This window comes from Strigops habroptila, chromosome Z, assembly GCF_004027225.2.
Source record: "Strigops habroptila isolate Jane chromosome Z, bStrHab1.2.pri, whole genome shotgun sequence".
In the NCBI taxonomy this organism is placed as follows: Eukaryota; Metazoa; Chordata; class Aves; order Psittaciformes; family Psittacidae; genus Strigops; species Strigops habroptila.
The window spans coordinates 26,890,593-26,906,628 of NC_044302.2; the positions used below are offsets into that span (position 1 = coordinate 26,890,593).

The 16,036-nt window shown below is 36.7% G+C and overlaps 1 protein-coding gene across 18 annotated transcripts in view; it reads left to right on the top strand.

Moving 5' to 3' along the window:
* MEF2C (myocyte enhancer factor 2C) overlaps positions 1 to 16,036 on the top strand; it is a 128,788-nt gene that overhangs the window by 106,775 nt on the left and 5,977 nt on the right. For 12 of the 18 annotated variants that reach the window (XM_030470525.2, XM_030470526.2, XM_030470522.2 and 9 more), the window contains 4 exons: positions 7,121 to 7,293; positions 8,507 to 8,530; positions 9,451 to 9,580; positions 10,455 to 10,590. In XM_030470525.2, coding sequence (XP_030326385.1) covers positions 7,121 to 7,293; positions 8,507 to 8,530; positions 9,451 to 9,580; positions 10,455 to 10,590 — 463 coding nt within the window. The remainder of the gene's footprint in view (positions 1 to 7,120; positions 7,294 to 8,506; positions 8,531 to 9,450; positions 9,581 to 10,454; positions 10,591 to 16,036) is intronic. The other 6 variants (XM_030470535.1, XM_030470531.1, XM_030470537.1 and 3 more) reach the window with 1 other exon arrangement.

A 16,036-nucleotide genomic window follows, 5' to 3' on the forward strand; every position in this document is an offset into this window, starting at 1 on the left:
CAAAAGCTCTCACTCAGGCAGTCAGGAGGGGAGATAAGTCTACTCCTCCCAAGAAGTCTTTCTCTTGTATATCTTTAGAAAAGCTTATATTTTTCAATAATATAGTTTGCTTTATGACTTGTCAGGTGGTTTTTTTCTTTTCTTCTTACTCTAGAACAGCTCATATAAAAAAAAAAAGAAAAATACAGCTTGTTTTTTGCATAAATAGGACTAGAATGAAGCATCATTTCAGCTAGCATACAAAATGGAGGAAGATACATGCTCCTAATATGCATTGTTTAATTGATTTACTGGAATTAGCTTACAATTGTAAGAGGCTAGCTATGTCCTAAAATATGTTTTGGAGAGAGGTTTATCTCAGATGGGTGAGGACCAAATAGAATTTGTGCATACTGCACATATTAAGAGATCAGGCCTATGCCAGTTACTGCAAGATTTTTGGAAAAGCTGTTGCACAAGCTAGATTTCAGATGAGCATGGGGTTTGGCATTGATCTCTTCTGCTAGACTAAACCTTAGTGTAGACCATGGACTAACCTTTGCAGACGTGAACAGAAGTGGGGAGCACTACACAAGGTCGGGGACATCACCCTGTACCTGATCCTCGTGGTGCCAGCTACCACTCATGGGGCAGGGGCAGAGGCAGGGTAGGGGTTTTGCCATGGTAAACAGCACTTTTAAGTGACTCTCTGATCCCTGACATTTTGTTTGGACCTTAAGAATTTGTAACACACAGGAATATAATTCTAATGCCCACTGTGTAATGCCCATGTGTTTGAACTACAGACATCATATTTATAAAGCACAAAACTAAGAACCACTGTGTAATTTTCTTAAGTGATTTTTCTCAGTAATTGCAACTTAGGGAGGATTAAGGATGATCATTCTTGAAGAAGGAAGATCACTCCCCCTTCTCTCAGTGTAAAATTTGCAACAGACCTAGGAGATGTAGCCCTATTCCAAAGGTTGCAAGGACGGAGTCCAGGGATATGCTGAAATACCTACCTGCAGATTGGGAAACCTAACTTCAATAAGAAATGTTTTGAATAAGGTTGCTCACAGTTCCTTATGTGGGTAGCCACAGGCAAATTCTGTAGGCAGTCAGATGCCATATTTACATTCATTTTACTAAGGTGTGAACTCCTAGACTAAAGTGGAAGTATACTTGGTGCAAGAACTACTTCAGAAACATTTAAATTCAGATCCTATTATAGCCACAGAACATAACCACAGTGTTGGTGAGTGCCATGTACTTAGTTATGCACTTGACTCAGCAGTAAAGTGTTTGCATGAAATTTAATGGTCTGCGATACACAGGTCAGGTTTCTGTTCTCATGGTCTTTCATTCTACAACTAAAGAAACTCATCTATTTCTCCATTTGACTGAAAAAGCATCACAGATTTCTACCCTCCTAGATTCCTGGCATGTCCTTAGATTCCAGAAGTGTGTTTTGCAGTGTGTTCTGCGTTAAGTGGCCAAAAAGCCACTTCTTTGCTTTCAGCTTCTGCCTGAGAAGCATTATCTCTGTCCTGAAAGAAATAGATAATATAGGTTTAGATGAGCTCTTAGGCAGAAGTTCTTCCCTGTGAGGGTGCTGAGGCCCTGGCACAGGTTGCCCAGAGAAGCTGTGGCTGCCCCATCCCTGGCAGTGTTCAAGGCCAGGCTGGACAGGGCTTGGAGCAACCTGGTCTAGTGGAAGGTGTCCCTGCCCATGGCAGGGGGTTGGAACTGGAGGAGCGTTAAGGTCCCTTCCAACCCAAACTAGTCTGGGATTTTGTGATTTTATGAAATGTGACCCCAGTTTCTGCAGTATGGAATACATGTGCCTTTTAGCAGCAGTAGCTGTGTGCACCTGCAAATGGCCCACATAAAGTAGATTGTAAGGATGTTCCAGATTTTATACGGCACTAACCCAAGGGTTAGAAATAATTTTGACAACTGCATTGCCATTAGAGACCTTTACATAGCTTTAAGCTTAAAGAGCAAGGAATTCCCACTGACAGTTATACAACCTGCATGGCAGGAATGGATGAGTTACAGCGAGACCAGGATATCACCTTAGTCTTATACTGTTGTAAGAATCTTTACCTTTTTGATTAACATTATTTCTATATGGTTTCTAAAACTGTAAAAAAAGTTGTTGAGATACTTTTCTCCTCATTCTCTTCCCATTCTTCAAAAAAAATTTCTTGTACAAAACTGGGTGTGAATTTAGCTAAATTTCTATTCCTGCATTGATTCTTTTATATATACATACATTTTGAAGTGGAGGTAAATTGTAATATAGTTGGCTTTCATGTTTATATAGATTCATTTTAAATTTAGCATTCTTTTTGATAGGCTTAGCAGTCAGTCATAATGACATATATATGGCATGTGCATTTAATATAACCCAGTAAGAAGCAGGAATCCTCCATGAAATGGTATGCACTTATTCTTCTTGGAAGAATTACTATAATTTCCATGAGCAAGAGCATATACTTGTTGGAAACTTGAAATGACCGTTAATATTTATTGAAACTCCCTGGAGAATCTGAAAGCACTTTTCCTACTAAAATTAATGGGAGGTAGGCATATCAGGTTGATAAAGATTTTGCAAATTCTCAAAAAATAGGGTCAATGAAATGCATTAGAGTAAATAAAAGAGAGATTAAAGAAAGGAAATGTTAAATGTATGTCTTGTTCTTCATTCTTCCAGGACTACCATAGGGTTTTTTTCATTCAGTTTATTTTTTTTTTTTCTTTGAAACTACAAATCAAAAAGAAACAAGTTGCGACATGACAGGTTCAAAATTTCAAGAAAACAAAATACTAAAATTTTCTAAATTTTTTAGATTTAAAGAATCATGACAATGCTGTTCAAGAATTTTGAGAGATATGGAAATAAATTATTCTTTCCTCATTTGTGTTACCTTAGCACGTGGGAAGCTTCCTGGTTTAAATGCTCAGTGTAGAATTATTGCCCTAACTCAAAATGTCAAGAATTGCAACCATTATAACAGCAATGACCAAAACTATGCATAAGGTACAGGTGTTACTAACAGAGGATAAAAAAGGAGAAGTAAACTTTGCTTTCTGTCCTGTCCTGACTAAACTTGTGCCTTACTTGTACCTTTAAATTCTTAAAACATTAAAGTGACCATTTAAGAGAGTAGTACACGAACTTGTAGGTTTGTTAAAATCATAGTTTTCCATGAGTAAATGATTTTATTTTTTTTTTAATAATTCTTCTTGACTGAGTAACTACTGGTGCACAAAAATAACTTTTCTGGATGTTTGCATAAAGTGGTATTGCAGGGATTAATCATGCAGTCTGTACTTGGACAGAATTCCTTCTAAAGTCAATGGCACTTGTGCCTAAATGCAGAATGTGGGAACACGCCCAAGAAGAGCATTCTATGCTCAGAAAGCATTTGTCTTTATATTCTGCCATTAGTCCAAATACAAAGTCTGGCACTGCGTTTCATGACACGTGCTGCTCCACTAGTTCTGTCTAGAAACAAGCTCTCTTCTGTGTAAAATATTTTTCCTCTTTCAAGTCAGTATAACAAAAAACACGAGGAAAAATAATTTTCTCTGAAAACTTCTTGAATTGAAAATGCTGTAGATTTGCAAATTCTGACATATGCCCTTTAAAACTTGTGCATCTACTGTTTTTATTTTCATTATGCATTACGAGTTATATCCGTAATGTTTAAAAATGTTCTATTCCAGAAAAAAATATGGCTTTTAACCAAATAAAAATATAAAGCCAACTTGCTTTAAAATCCATCTGTTTTTCATTTTCTTATAATCTATAATCAGGAAATCTATTCATACATGACATATAATTTTTGCGCTTTCAAGTGGATAGTGGAATACAATGTTCTGCATACAGTCACATCTAAATTGATAATTGTCCAGACAGAGTGTAATTTTAAAGTATAGGATGAAGGAAGGTTTAATTTGTATATTAGAAGTCTTATACAGGTTTTTTTGGTTCGGAATGTAAATGAAGCCATTCTCTTCAGTGGATTTATCTGAAGGTGGGACAGCTGCCTCAGAGCAGGCCACAGCTTTCTGAGTAAAGAGGATACAGTTTAAAGAGCTGATTTAAATGCAGACTCTTCTTAACTGTAAACCACATGCATGCATTCATCATTGATTTTCAAATGATGGGTTTCTGTATCATTGGTTTAAGGCCCACAGTCTTACATTCCTGAGTCCACATTCTACCAAAAGAATAACAATTTGGTGGCTGGAAAGAGGAATGGTTATTATATGGCTCCAAAATGCTAGCTGGCATAATGTGCCAGCAGAAATCTACTGGTAAAGAGAAGATTGCAGTAGTTCTTAAAAATAATTCGGTGTTCTAAAAATATAAATGTAAGAAACGTTATCATGGTCCAAAATATTTTACATCAGTAGGTAAATAATATAAGCATCAGACAAAAGTTTCTGAAGAGTAAAGTTTTATACAGATGCATTCTTTCTCATAATACTTAACAGTGAATTATATGAAGTAAATTTCATGTAGAAAATGGGAGTTTTTTCTTGTAAGGGTTTCTATTCTCTGAAAATCACAGCCATAGAAACATACAGATTACAGTGCATGCTGTTAAGTTAAACATCTTAGGTTGTATATTGTAGAACTAAAAAAAATACATTGCTTCTTCAAAAACTTCACTTTCTGAACAAATGCTTGTCATACAACAGATTTCACAAGACAGTTTTACTTCCTGTTGGTAAAACAGATCCTGTATGAAACCAGCACCAGAGAAACTCTACTTTGCTTCAATTTCTTCTGTCGATCAGTTCCCCACGTCATTAGTTTTTCGTTATTCCATATGTAACAGATCACCTTTAAAAAGGCACTGAATTTTCGAGAAGAAAATATTGTTGTGTATTTGAAATGCCCCTTAGAATTTTGCCGTCTCTGGTAACACATAGCGTTAATTAGAGCACAATATGTAGCAAATCCATGTTGAGAGCAAATGTTCATTTAAAAAAACCCAGCCTACTGACACAAAATGAAAAATTCTTGACAGTATTCTGCTATTTTAGCTTGATAAGTGTAAAAATACCCTTTTTTCATTAACTTGTTTTATCTCACTAAGTAATATCATGGAAATAAACAAGATTAACTAGGAAAAATATTTTACTACAAAATCTCTGAAATTATCTGAGTGCTTCTAAATTTTCATCTTAATTCCTATTTACAAAGGCTGAGGACAACATGATAATAAAAAGCATGAGAATAAACAAGCCAGGCCAGACCTGTGGCTGAAGGTGCCTCGCAAATATGGAAGTCAGGCACTTTGTGATACTTTTCCTCTGTCCTAAGTCTGCTGTTCACAGTTCAGGGTCTTTCAGAGCCTGAAGTGTTGTTTTTGTATTTAAGAGCCTTTGACATTTATTTTTCATGAATTTTGCTGATCTGATAAATACAATTAGCTGATATGCTTGCAGATTAGTAACATAATTTAATGTTAATCATGCTTGGACACACTTCGTTATCCTAACAAATCTGAGACAGATTCACTCTCAAGCACTGTCATTTTTATGCCCACATCATAGACTTTATGAAATTTAGTTCCATAATCCATTTATGTCCTCTAGGGCTGTAAACTCCATTTCATGTGTGAAAACCAGTGAGATACTGAGTTCTTCACTGACTTTGGGACTACAGAGGGGATTTGAAGGTCATGGGCTTCTGACTCACAGGACTCAGCCACACTACCTAGCTCTTCTTCCCACACTGTTTCTAGGTTGTGTGTCTCAGCTTGCGAGCTGTGAACAGAAGACAAGCACAGAACAGAAAGCCTCCTCTAGCATTGGCTTTCTTGGTATTTATCTGTGAAAGTTCCCTCTTTCTGTACTAGTTTTCATGCTATTCCCTCTCTATGACCAAGCAGTTTGTGCTTCTCTTCTCCAACAGAAGTCCAAAGCTACACTAGAAGTCATCTCTTTCCCCAGACTTTGCATGGCTAGGAGGTGAAATTACGCACATGAAATACGAAGGTCTCATTTTCAGTAGAATGGTAGGTCAGTAACCTTACAGATACACAGTTGTCAGTACTACATGGTGAGAGAGGAGAACCCTTTTCTGAAAAAGGCAAATGAAGCATTTGACAGTTGGAATTGTTCCTGGGGCATGCAGAAAGCAGCGGGGAGATGAGGATGAAAGATAGGGTGGTGTTTTCCAAATAAGGTTATGCTCTTGCTCCCATTGACTTTCATGTTGACAGAATCAGGTCCAAAAAGTGCGGTGAAAGAGAGCCAGAAACACCCAAAAATCTTCCTAGTCCTCTCCCTGCCTCTTCTGAAAATTATAGCCTTGCTACACAAATCCTTTGTTTAAAAACAAAACAAAATCATGACCTGGAAACGGCTGAGTCAGGCAAGGCAGAATCCTCTGTAGCTGTCGAGAAAATACAGCATAGCTTTGACTTTTTTTTAAGCCATAAGATTGTCTGATTATCCTGATTGTCTTGTAAGGGAAATAGGTCTTGGCTGCTTTGAGTGCAATGTATTGTGCTATATACCAAAATGCAGTAAACAAGAGTCGTATAATGAAGTTATTTTCAGCACACCACTGAGATGTCAGCTGGCCTGAGTGAAAACATTTTAACACCAGTTGTTCCAATGACCATAGAATCACAGACTGGTTTGAGTTGGGAAGGACCATAAAGCTCATCCAGTTCCAACCCCCTGCCACGGGCAGGGACATCTTCCACTAGACCAGGTTGCTCCAAGCCCCGTCCAACCTGGCCTTGAACACTGCCAGGGATGGGGCAGCCACAGCTTCTCTGGGCAACCTCTGCCAGGGCCTTACAACCCTCACTGGGAAGAACTTCTGCCTAAGAGCTCATCTCAATCTCCTCTCTGTCAAGTTAAAGCCATTCCCACTTGTCTTATCACTACATGCCCTATACATGGGCATGTAGAGATAGGAAAATATGGCATGTGTTGTATTTTCCTATAAAGATACATTACATGACACAGGTATTTACCCTGATTTATTTTTTTTTATTATTATTATCTGACATTTTTAGTGTTCAGTCTTAAGAAATACCTTGGAGTTTGTAAACCATCTCTTTCTTTTCTTCTTCTCTTTTTTTCTTTTATTTTACCTAAACAGGGAATGGATATGGCAACCCCCGCAACTCACCAGGTCTGCTGGTCTCACCTGGCAACTTGAACAAGAATATGCAAGCAAAATCTCCGCCTCCAATGAATTTGGGAATGAACAACCGTAAACCAGATCTCCGTGTGCTTATTCCGCCTGGCAGCAAGAATACAATGCCATCAGTGGTAATGCATTTTCAAAGCTTTTTCTTTTCTCTTCTTCACATAAGAGATACTTAGAAATTTCAAGGCCTGCTCAAGCAACTAAAATCAGAATAACATTCCACATTCTTTCTCTTTTGGTCTTCCTCTCTAACCTGAAGGCTTGACACTGAGCTGAGGACTTAGGCAGAGCCTGTCTGATTGCTTTTATAAAGTCGTATTTGCTTCCTCCCTTTTTTCTACTGAGTTGCAAAATAGGAACTATGTCCTGTATAGTCTAAACTTCTGCACTCTCTTTCCTAGTAACTGGAAGAGCCTTTCTTGGGTTTGTTATAAAGGCTGGATTTAATCCTGAGTATTCCTAACCTACTTGTTTTTCTTAAATATTTAGCCACACAGACTCTCATCAGATGGCAGTTTAACTACACATAAATTAACTTGAAATCTATCACTCTGATCTCCATTTTGTAATGATAAAATGTAGTAAAGAGATGGAGTAGGATAAAAAGGAGCATGCAACTGCTGCACCTCCTGCCAGGATTAATGAAATTTAGGCAGGCTAGAAGGTTGAATCATGAAGGTGTCATGTGCGTGTCTTGTAGTTCTCTTCCGAAAGTTGGTTAGTGGTTGCAAGTAAATCTTTCATGAGTGATTTAAGATTAAAAGTGAGCTTAATTTAAAAAGGATCTTGATGGTAAATTTAAGTGACATTATAAAGATATTTTTGCGTTATGTAACAGACACTATTAAAACAACCAACTCGGCTGCTTCAGCTTGACACATAATAAATTAGCTTTGAACATTAAACTACCCCCCCCCCCCCTTAAATGTGATGATGCCTTCTAAGAGGATAAGTAATAAATGATCTCCTACAGGGCAATGATCAAAGTCTACCAAAGCGGTGACAAGCTGTCTGCATCAAATGATTTATTCCAAGGTCCCTAAAACTGATATTTTCCAAGGGATTCTGTAAATGGTCAGGTCTCCTGAAACCAGGTATAGCAACACAGTCTTAGAGAAAGTCTTTTGCTGAAAACTGGATAGGCTGTCCTTGCAATTGAGACAAACACCCCATCAAATGAAGAGATCTGTGAGGTGTTATTTTTCCAAACTATACTCACAAAGTGTTTAATTTGCTGCCCTATCATCAGATGAAGCTAATCCCTAAGATAGAAATCTGCATCCTGGTAAATATTTATATTCACTAATTTTTAATGCTCCTTTCCTATGCACTCAGTCTGAGGACGTTGATCTGCTTCTGGTAAGTGGTAGCGATGTTCATGTTAATAACAAGGAAAAGAAAATCCGTTCTTTTGTATGATTGATACTTGTATAGGCGAAGTGTTGGAAAACTTTGCTGTAACTATTCTGTGAACAAAAAGGCCATCATAGTTTTTGAAATGCAGCAGTATGGAAGACCAGGTGGAGTTGTTACACATACTCAAGTTAAATACATGCTAGGATAAAGCTTTCTTGTTGCTGGTGCCTAGAGAGTGTGTAAACTTGTGCTGCTGAAAATGATGCAGCCTCATGACATGTTTTTTGGTGGCTCTCTGGTTGTTTTATCCCACCACTCCCAAGATTAGAGTTCTCTAGCACAATTCTTACAGCGCAACATCTAGTGCCCTGGTGCAAAAGATAAGTGTGTAAGTGCTGAGCTGTCTTACATGCTTGAAGTTTGTTCTATTGCACAAAAACAAAGTAGTCAGAGCACCATCTGCTGGAAAGTCATCCATGTTCAGCAATCCTGGGGTGCTATCACTTTCAAAACATATAATCCAGTAGGGCTAGGTTAGGAGTTTTTTCTATCACTTCTCTATTTTTTATTACTTTTTTCCCCTCCATTTGAGTGAAAAGGAAAACAATGTGAATACAGTTTACATATTCCATTAGTTTTTCACAGGATCTGTTCTCCTACCAACAATAAAAGCAATCTTACTTGTTACTAGTTCAGTTACCTAGGAGATATTGATGTAATGGGTTACTATGGTGACAACTGGTCTCTTGAAGGCTTGTAAATGATAGGGTTGGCAGAGTTCATAAAAGCCACATGTTAAATGATTAATTTCTAGAAATTCCTGTCAGACTGTATTTCTCATGCACAAAACATACCCAGACAGCTAATACACTCAACTGACTTAAAACTAGTCAATAATATGTTTATTTTACTTACTTTAAAAGAATCAGAGGATAAATAACTCCCAGTCTGCTCAGTCATTGGCTACTCCAGTGGTTTCCGTAGCAACTCCTACTCTACCAGGGCAAGGGATGGGAGGATACCCATCAGCCATCTCAACAACATATGGTACTGGTAAGTATGGAAGCAAGATGTAAAGGCTGGGGGAGGGAGCAAGGTGATGACAAATGTCTGTCTCAGGACTAACAAACTAGCTAACTTTCATTGGGAGAAACTGAAAAATTCATAGTTGATATGCTTCCGTACAGCGTTCACTTACCCTGTATCTGTCACTAACTTAAGACATATCTATTTTAAAGTGAGCTATTTTGTTTGAATAGAAAACTTCTTTGATAGCTTTATTTCTTTGGCTTTAATAAAAAATGTAACTTAAAAGACATTTCTTAATACCACGGGTAATTTCACGTACTTGAGTGTACCTCCTTACAGTCGTAAGGGTAGCAGGAGCAAGCAGCTTCACTGGCTTCCAAACACAGTTCAATAACTTTGTGGGCTGTCCCATAGCTATCTGAGAGAGACTAGAAATGAAGCCGCAAGAGATCCTTTCCAGTTGCCATTGCACATTGCTGCTGAACAGAGCATGCTGGTGTACAGAGACGATGCTTTTAGAGAAGATGTGTGTTGTTCAGACACAGGCTGCATGCTGGCTTCTGCAAGGAAGACTGTAACCAGAACATTATTGTGTTTTTCAAGTCTTTGAGAACACATCTGTACTTACGGTGGATATATGGGCTGAGAATACTTTGGATCTTCCAGATCAAAAAAGCCCTGCTAAATTACAGAATAATTATTAGTGCATTATTTGCTCCCAAGTTAATGAGTTGAGGGAAGAGGAAGGTCTACTTTTCTGCTGCAGCTTAATGTGATTGGTATAATTAAAATTAAAAGGCTTATAAAGTGACATGTGGAAATTATGATGCTAGTTATTACTTAATTGCTTCCTCTTTAATTCTCTTTTAATTATTGTCTTTTCTGTTTTCAAATCTAGAATATTCTCTGAGCAGTGCAGATATATCATCTCTTTCTGGGTTTAATACAGCCAGTGCTCTTCATCTTGGCTCTGTGACTGGCTGGCAACAGCAACACCTACATAACATGCCACCATCTGCCCTCAGTCAATTGGGGTAAGCACTGTTTTCTTTATTTTATTTTTCTACAATGACTCCAGTCTTCCCAATGATCCCAAATCTAAAATACATCAAGACAACTTTTTATCAGCACGCATTTACTACATGCAAGAGCTCCATTTCACAAAACTGTTTCATTAAAAATTTTCCAGGTAGCTACAATTAAATATTCTGTGATCACGACGTTTTCTCAGTAGTGTAGTAGACTACTATTCGTGTTTTACTCTTTATTTCTTTAAATAGCATTTCATATCACTACTAAAGGTCAAATTAACCCTTACACTGTGCTGTTGCTGTATTTTGCCATTTTTACCATTTAAGCTTTTTATTTCCAGTTACTATAGCACAAACATTTATAGTAAACTTGAAAATTTTCTAAATATTTTTAATCAAGTAAGAGCGGTGTAATGATTTGACCTGAGATTAAGCCTTAACCTTATAGAGTAAGCACATACTCCCTTCTTCTCAACTCTGACATTCAAGTTTAATTTCTTTGCAAATGTTTTCTACAAGCAAACAACATAGCTAGGCCTAAGAACTGTAGACCCACAAAGCTCGTTGTGATTTATTTGCCAGTGTTGAGGGGGATAGGTATTCGTGCCCTCTAGTGGCTAATTTCAAGACAGTCACTCAAGGTTGGTGAAGCACAAAACTGAATCATTTCAGGATTTTTAAAAGCGTGAAAATTCACACAGGGAGGTCACCTACAGCATTCTTGAAAAAGCAAATATTATTGGCTCATTGAGGTGAGCTTTAAGAGTGTGATCTTCAAAAATCCTGCTATCTGAAGTTTCTATTGAGTAAGGCTGTAGGCATTCACCAGCACACCACACATTAGCTTAAGGTAAGCCTAGATATGTTTGAATTACAAAAGTTTTCTTTATAAAAATAGAAGCTGAAAACAGCTGGAGTGTATTTAAGAGGAGAAATTTAATTACATGCATTTGAAAAATAAACTCCTTTTTCCCCCCAGAAAGAGATGCTGCACATAGGCACTAATTTTTTTGCAAGATGGTTGCTATAATGTAAAACTATTTAATACTATAAATGTGGCTTAAACTTCAAAACTCTCCTTCTAATTTATCTGACCACTTTTTGTAGCTTACTGTAATTACTTTACCATGGACAGACAGTTTGGGTTTTTAAAGGACAGCTATACAAGTGTTTCAGAGGAAACAAATTTTTTAAACCTCATTTCTATATAAATAAGCATATATAGATACTAACTACATAAAAATATACTACGGACCGTTGCTGTGTGAGAAAAAAAAATTCTCTTAAAACCTTTCTTTTACGCTTCTTCTATTTTCTTTTTGAGTTTGCACGGTTTCTGGGGCAACATTCAGGCTAACTTTACAAGACATAAAGCCTCAAATAAATTGAAAACTCACGTCAGATATCAGTGTATATCCTTATAAAAAGCTGATTGTTTTCAGTGGTGTACCAAAGAATGTAATAAGGCTATTTGGTTAACCAAAAAAGTATAAATTAAAACCTAAACTAACTACATGCCTTTTCAGATATGTCACACATCGTCATCTGTTTCTAATTCTATCGCAGAATGTCGAAGTGTAATGGCTGTGGCTGGTGGAATACATTCTGAGTTGCTACTTTTATTATTATTATTATTTCAGTTATTTTTAAATGAATTCAGCTATGAAAGCTGCTTCACCGACAGTTCTGAAGAAGTCTTCTATCTCTGCAGAAAATCATAAGCTTTTTTTATTTTATTTTAGTCACTGAGTTCTACATGCAAAAGTACCTCTGCTAACTCTTGTATGATTTGAAAAACTTGAAACTATACAGAACTTATTCAGTCCATGTCAACCTGAGCTAGAATTTTCAGGAAGATTGAATCACACAAATTTATAGTCATCCCCAGGTGTTTGAGAAAATATATCTACAAAGGTTTTGACAACCCAAATCCCTGTGCTGAGTGAGGTCATACTGGAAAGGTTTGATAACTGAGAGATATTTTTTGGTAACAATAGGATGTAAAGACCTGTGAGAAAACAGAGTTACTGAAAGAGACCCTAGATTCTCAGTAGGTTTTGTTTTTCACCTAAGCCTAAAGGTGAAAACCAGCCCTGCTTCCTCAATGCAGTGCAGAAGAACATGATTAGTAATAGAATAGGATGTGGTTAGACATATTAGCTTTCTCCAGATAAGTCCCCAACAATTTCAGCAGCACTGTCAGAGCCATCTTTAGGACAATTGGAGAAAATGTCTACAACCTAATTCTTAAGCCTTCATGTTAGCTCTCCAATTAACAACTATACTGGTGCCAGTAGGCCTGAGGACAAATACCTGAGGACATGGAAGTAGCTCATTTTCCCTGTCTGGGCAGCCTTCAGGCTTTTGGTAAGCCCTGTGAACAGGAGAATAATGTAGAGCCTGTTTTGATATGATTGGGGCATCAAAACAAGTCTTTTTAGATTAAAAAGTGAAATAGTACTTTTACGGTCTTTTGGCTAGGTCTACATCTGGAAAAAAATACACACAAATTCTATTGAAAATCAATCCCTCCCAAAGTTTTGGGATTTTGTCTGAATATTGCTTCAATGTCTCTTATAGAGAAAGTTACTGGTTATTTAACATCGACCAAAGAGTCTACCTGAATTTAATTGCTGCGAATCAAGAGGGAAGTCCATTCCAAGCTTTGAAATAAATGATCTAACTTTTGTAGGCACAAGTCCATTATATGGAAAATGTTCTCTTACATCCATATTTCCCAGTTGAAGAGAAAATCTTTTCTTCCTTAAATATCATCTGCAGGTGAAATTTTGGCTTTCCTGAAATATAAGTTCAAACACAGAAACAGTATTTCATCTGAAAGATCTTCAGTATAGATAATTGTTGAAGTAAAAGAAGTTTCTCTATACTTCTACCCACCAGAATAAAAGATTGTCCAAATTGACTTGTTCTGTGACTCTTTCATAGCAAGCTTATTACTCGGCAACGATTAATTTTGGTTAGGCAATAAGAATAACTAGATATTAGCAAATATTCTCTACCGAACCATTTTTACTGAAGAATGTAGACATTCTATTTTGTAAATTTGTATCAGTTCCTGCTTTGAATAAAATCCGTATATATTTAGGATTCAGCCTTTTTTCTTCTCCCACCATTGTAAATAAGATGTTCCAGTGATACAGCTTAATATTATTCTTCTTTCAGAATTTTCTTTTTAAAGTGTAGACCTGAATGTGTGAGAGCTAGTCAGAATATCCTGACACAGAAATTCTTTTTCTGCTTCTGCATTGATCAAAACATATGAAAAAACCCCTACTTACCTAAAAGAAAAACAGAGGGGAGGGACGTTGCGTTGCTAGCAAGTCAAAAATATCTTTTATTCTCCTAGTTACCAACTAACACATAACTAAAGTTACGTAACTAAATTTTGCCATAATTTTCAATGGTTCCTTTAATACATTTATGTGGAAAACTTGCATGAAGTGAGGAAGTACACTAATTCAGAGAAGCAAGTGTGGCCATAAAAGAGGCTCTTTCTTCCTTCAATGGACTGCTTCCTCCCTGTGTGAAAACCTATCTATATCTGAAGCATTTCATGTCCTCATTTATCACATACTCAGACCTGCACATCTATCCGTGCATGCTGAGCTTCCATACCAGGTGGGGATTCGAACAGATGGAGACACACATAGAACTGATCTCACTGGCATCAGCAAGGACCAAACCCGCCTACAAACTCGTTTCACTCTGACTTGCTTCCCACCTCTTACACAGCAGACCTGTGTAGTTGTTCAGCATTGAACCCAAATAGGAGCCAGCATTCAAGGCCAGGTTGCACGGGGCTTTGAGCAAGCTGGTCTAGTGGAAGGCATCTCTTTCTGTAGATAGAAACAGTAGTTTCTTCAGTCGCAAATACAGATAGATGAAATCATTTGATAGCAGTCAGAATTCTCATTTTTTATAATACAATTTATATTCTATAGCTGTTTAGGTATAGGTCTGAAGGCTGCACCTATGTGCTATTTCACTATTTACATCTATGTGTTACAGTAGGTTTCCCTTGTAATTGACCATTTTAGCTAACATGAGATCATAAAAACGTTTCAGGAAATTTGAATGAGATCATGTAAACTATAATCACCAGAAAACATGTATTAAAATTCAAAATTAGTTTCAGCAGAAAAAGGCTATATTTAATTTTATTAAGTTGAATGACTCAAAACAATTGCTTTAATTTATATTGATTTAAACCTCAAAAATTTACTTCTCATGTGCCGAAATAACTTCTTAATCTTTCTGAATTTACAAAAAAATTTGTTCAAAATGCAGATCAACCTGTAGCATTTTTTAAACTGCCACATGTTAGTATGCCAGGTATTTACATAGCTCTGCTGATAAATCACAGGAATCTAAAGAAAAGTGCATAGATACGCATTCTCATACTCAGTTCTAAAAAACTATTTAAAAAGCAACATAGCAGTATAGCAATACTAGCTCTGTTTCATTAGAAATGCATTTTATCCGTTTAGATTTGGTCTTTTGGGGGTTGTCACACACTAGAGTGCAAGTATGTTCAGTGTGAACAAATTTGGCTGAATATGGTTGGGTTTAACTAGCATGGGTTTTTCAGCTGTCCCCAGCTTTGCAAAGTGACATCGGCTCATATCAAAAGCTTCTAAATCAAAGCCCCAGGCTCCACCATCCGTTATTATGGGACTTTCAAGTTTACCTATAAGCTTGGCATTAAAAAACATACATAATCTTATCATACATGCTAAACTGGCAGCCTGTTTTACCAGGTGAAGTCCTACCATTTCCTAAAAAGTCCTAGCACCTGAAAAATAAAGTCACTGGAAATGAAAAGCAAAACAAACAAACAAATAAACAAAACCCCAGGAATGTCATTTTTATTCTTCTTGGATTCTTTTCAATAAGTAAGTTTTCAGGAAAAGAGTAGAGAATTTCACTAAATTGGAATGAAAAAATCTTAGATTTACAGTTTCTTAAATGTGTTAATTTAACAAATGCAAAGAAAATGTCCTTTTTTGGGGAAAAAAAAAAAACAACACCCTACATTTGCTACTGGAATGGCTATTACTCAGAAACTCTGTGATTTATGAAAGGGGTGACTGCAAATTTGGCACATTCATCTGTATAAGAGTGAAGGGTAGATAAAAGTAATTGGAGGTAGAACATCCTGGTGTTTCTGTTTTCTAACAAGATCCATCCAGTATTAAATACTGCAGTAATTCCTGATAAAAGCAGCTGATATCATTCAATATAGAAGCCATATAGTTCCATTTTAGATCTGTCAGAAGAAAACATGTTTCGTCTTTCATCAAGGTTATAGTAAATGTTGCTTAAGTAAGGCTCAACTCCCAGATGATGAGATATCAGGAAAATTGGGATATTTCAATAAATTAAAAGGCCACATGTAAACTTAATTGTGCCTTCTAAATGCTTAAAAAAT